This window comes from Tribolium madens, unplaced genomic scaffold (assembly GCF_015345945.1).
Source record: "Tribolium madens isolate multiple individuals breed KSU strain unplaced genomic scaffold, Tmad_KSU_1.1 Scaffold_1;HRSCAF=32;Tcas5.2_LG8, whole genome shotgun sequence".
NCBI lineage: Eukaryota > Metazoa > Arthropoda > Insecta > Coleoptera > Tenebrionidae > Tribolium > Tribolium madens.
This window is the reverse complement of record NW_025400984.1, coordinates 10,371,983-10,376,379: the sequence shown is the minus strand read 5'-3', so window position 1 is coordinate 10,376,379 and position 4,397 is coordinate 10,371,983. Positions and strand designations below refer to the sequence as shown.

Here is a 4,397-nt window from a genome sequence, read left to right as displayed (position 1 = left end):
GATGTTATGGTTTACTATAGATGTGAAAAATCAATGTTGTCAACTTAATATCAAAGTCATGGGCGACTTTGATGAGAATTTTCGAGTTTTGAGTGCTTACATTGTCAGTGTTACCAAATTAAGATGTCATGGTTTACTAGATGTCAAAAATCAATGTTGCCAACTTAATATCAAAGTCATGGGCGACTTCGATGAGAATTTTCGAGTTTTGAGTACTTACATTGTCAGTGTTACCAAATTAAGATGTCATGGTTTACTATAAATGTCAAAAATCAATGTTGCCAACTTAATCTCAAAACCAAGGACCACTCCGATCAGAAGACAGTTAGTCAGTGTTGTCGATGTCAAAAATCAATGTTGCCAACTTAATATCAAAGTCATGGGCGACTTTGATGAGAATTTTCGAGTTTTGAGTGCTTACATTGTAGTTGTCGAGTCGTTCGCTTTAATTTATGCATTGGTAAACCGCTGAAAAATCGTCTAGTCGCCGCACTAAAAAGCCTCCAATTCCGTCTGCGCGAAAATAGCCTTTGGTCGTATTTCGGTCGCACCTAAGATCAGCTGATCGTCGGAGTCAGTGCACCGTTGGGGGTCTCCTATTCGAGAATAGACCAGGAGTGCAGTGGCGTCCGTAATATGCGGGGGCTAAGCATGGGGCGTGTGGCGCCAATGACCCGCGAACGCGCCCAAAGGACCGCCGGTCAAGGGCAGGAATTATGATGAAAGGAATAAATAATGTCAAAGGTGGGGAAAACGACAACAAACTAGGTTGCGACAAGTTCTCATAATTATTAATTTTTTTTCTTCGTTGTTTTGCTGCGATATCGAGTCCGGTCGCACGGTGCTCATATCTGATGATAATGAGAAATGCATAACATTTACCGTAAAGGCATTTTTACCGGCTTGCACGCACTTACGTAATTAAATGCACGGAGCGTAGACAATGAGAGAAAATTTCGCTCGATAAGAGCTTTCACGTTAAACTATTTAATTATTTCGGGGCATTGTTCCAGAACGTTGAGAGTAATTAAGGAAAAAGATGATTATCTCTCGACATGAGAGAGATTTTTTCGAGATTTTTGCAACGAGAATTTATTTTTTATAAATATTTCGTGTTTTTGCATATTTATGTGCCCACACGTCTGGTGTTGGGCAATTGATCGGTTCGAAATTATTCATAAGTGTGGTCAGAGATCGATATTACGGCAGTATTCAGGGCAAAGGCGTTGTCCCCGGAACGAAAGTTCGGCTAGACGACGAGGAAATTCCAAATTTGCATCGAAATACGGCAAAACTGCAATCACACTTTTCACCAAAAAACACTTTTATGTAAGTAGAAAGCGGCAATGGGGGAAAAACATGAGAAATTTTTACGAAATTAGACAAGATTTGAAAGAAAAAACAGTGGTCGAGTCTCGTATTTCGTGAAAAACTAACTAAAAAATCATGAAAAATTAAAGATTTTATATTTGTTGACGAATTTTGCAAAAAATAGTATATTACACCCGAAGTGGGAAATATGCAAGGTGAAAAACAAAAAGTATGGAACCGAGCGCTTTTTTAATCATTTGCTTTCAGGAAATAATCATTAAAAATCAATTTCGCGATTTTTTTCAAAAGAACAAAAAAATTTCGATGTTATAGTACTTTGTCATTCATCAATTACCTTTTAAAGAAAATAAATAGCTAAAAACGTTTAAATAATAAAATATCTGGTATTTCAAGAGATGGGCACATAAATTATTTCCCCACCAAGGGTTGCAAAGATGTATTTCCTGCAAATTTTATTTTCAATGTCAAGATTTCGGCTTATTGTACATTTCGACATGTTCAAAAAGCACAAAAGTAAAGGGGCCCTCGCAACAACAACACGAATAAACCAGAAACAAAATTTTTAATGGACCTACTTGACTTTTTGGGTCACTTTTTAACAATTATTTAAAACTTAACCAACCTATTTGAACTGATATTTATTGTAGTGCTTTCGAATAAATCAATTGTAGAAATTTTTGGAATTTAATTGAAATAATTTGAAATTATTAAAAAAATTATCTTTGGATTGTTTGGAACTGCTGGATTTTTTAGATAATTTTTTTTGTATTTCTATAGGAATTAATTTGGAATTATAAGCAATAAAATTACGGTAGGTAGATTATTACAATTTCGGTAGAATTACTGGAATTCTTTTTGGAATTATCGGAAATAAGTTATTTTGGAAATTACGTTGAATTTCTTAGAACTAGCGGAATTAATTTGGAATTATAGGAATTCTTTTTGAATTACGTTGGAATTACGAAAATTTAGTTAGAATTACAAGATTTAATTTGAATCTGAAAAGAATAGTATTACGATGAATTATATTGTAATTTGTGTAGAATTACTGGAATTTCTCTGAAATTACTGAAATTCTTTTTGAACTTATGGGAGATAATGTTTTTTGAAAATTAGAAATTAATTTAGAATTGCGGGAATTAATTTGGAATTATAGAAATTAAACAGAAATTACTGGATTTTTCTAGATTACTAGAATTTCGGTGGATTTTTTTTGGAATTGGAATTAGTTGAACACGTTTTGGAGGTTTAAAGAAAAAAATGAGACTTTTAATAACGTTGGGCACACATTGCCAAATTTTTACGAATTAGACTTTGAACCAAAATTTTGAAAATTAGATTTTTTCCAGAAAAGCAAACACTGTTCTTACTTGGTTAAAAAGTTTAAATGAGGCACAAACTCGAAAATCTGGGGTTCGATCCCCGGTCCGGACCATTTTTTTTTCTAATAATAATAAAAATAATAGTAATTATGATGACAACAAATGAAAATAAAAGTGAAAAAATCGCATTTTTTCTAAACTTTTTAAATTAAAATTTTTAATTATTTTCGATTTCTATTCAGTTTGTCATTTCCTGCAATTCGCCACAACTCTCTAAAAGTCGTCCATGAAATCTGCATATAATTGCAGTTTCCTTTTCAAACAATACGAGTGAAAATCCCCAGCCTACTCTAACTATCTTAAAATTCGATCGTCTTTTGTTTTCATCATATCTCGATCGATAATTGCACTTAAAAAAAAAAACCTTGCTTTTTTCGGCGCGTCGACGTTATTAAGTTGGCAGTACGATAATGAGCGGTTAGCAAATTGTATCGGCCGCAAAAACCAGTACTGCCAACTGCATGAAAATTACACACAACAAGACGATTACGATCTGGCACGTTCTCATTTAACTATTTCATTGCATTTGCATAAGAATCTACGCGCGGGGCCTTATCACCGTTATTACACGCTTCCACGGCCGACTAGATTATTATTAAATGTGCGCGATCGCGTACTGTTTTTAATTTTTGATCGTGTTTTTTTTTGTTGCAGATGACCGGTAAGAGATCGAGGAGCTTTAAATGTGCGGTCCATCACAGAGACCGGGAGGTATCATCTGAGAACGATTTTCATCTGCTTCTGGTCGAGCCGCCCCTGTTTCGCAGGTGCGTATTGAATTTTTTTAAGCGTCGCGACGGCGACGCTATTTACAGACGCGGTTTTTCTGCTCGATTTTTGAGCGTTTCCAGCCGAAAACTCAAACTATTTTGGGATTTTAAGGCATTTCAAAAATACAATTAGAATTTTTTGGATTTTTGCATTTCTAAAACACATTTTGTGCAATGTGAGAAAAAGTGAAATTTATTTTATTACGAAATTAGTCCGATTTGTGTTAGGGTAAGTCCGGGAGAATGGACCAAATTGTGAAAAACCTGTAAAATTATCATTTTTTATGAATGTTTTTTCTCATAAGTACGAACTTTAAGACAAGTTATAAACGTAACAAAACAAAAAACACATAATAGTATGTTATATCACAAGGTGGGAAAGAGATTTTTTATAGCCGAGAGGCGTAGCATCGAGGGAATTAATAAATGCCAGGCTACAGAAATTTTCTCTACTGTGTTTTATAGATTTTTTTTTCACTACTAGCAGATTTATTACTTAAGAATGCAAAGGTGAAGAATATAACCTTACTTAATGGGCATATTGACGTAACATGTCGTAATTCACAACTAGGTACCTACTATTTTCGTTAATTCATTATTACCTACAGTAATTAATTACTGACATGAGTTATTAACTGTTTTATTCTTATCGTAAATGAAGTTATGTCATTTTTTGACTTCTATATCTATTAAAGATATTTTCTAACTTCATTACATGAAATTTTAATCTGAGTTTTTTCAATCAAAATTAAAAATTAAAATCTTCATCAATCAAAATATTTCCTTTTCATTCAAATTTCGATTCTAACACTTACTTTTATAATAAGCTGAAAAAAATAAGGAGAGAAGAGAAAAGAGGAAAAAAGATAAAAAGTAGAAAAAATAGAGGAGGAGATCTTGAAATAATGATTTT

General features: G+C 33.3%; 2 protein-coding genes across 4 annotated transcripts in view; one reads left to right on the top strand and one right to left on the bottom strand.

The window, feature by feature from the left end:
* The window catches only part of LOC123003606 (exocyst complex component 7), a 49,506-nt gene that overhangs the window by 33,315 nt on the left and 11,794 nt on the right, over positions 1-4,397 (bottom strand). The gene's annotated exons all lie outside the window — the stretch shown is intronic.
* LOC123003607 (protein rhomboid-like) overlaps positions 1-4,397 on the top strand; it is a 45,558-nt gene that overhangs the window by 30,306 nt on the left and 10,855 nt on the right. For all 3 annotated transcript variants that reach the window (XM_044396475.1, XM_044396474.1, XM_044396476.1), the window contains one exon: positions 3,369-3,481. In XM_044396475.1, the coding sequence (XP_044252410.1) occupies positions 3,369-3,481 (113 nt within the window). The remainder of the gene's footprint in view (positions 1-3,368; positions 3,482-4,397) is intronic.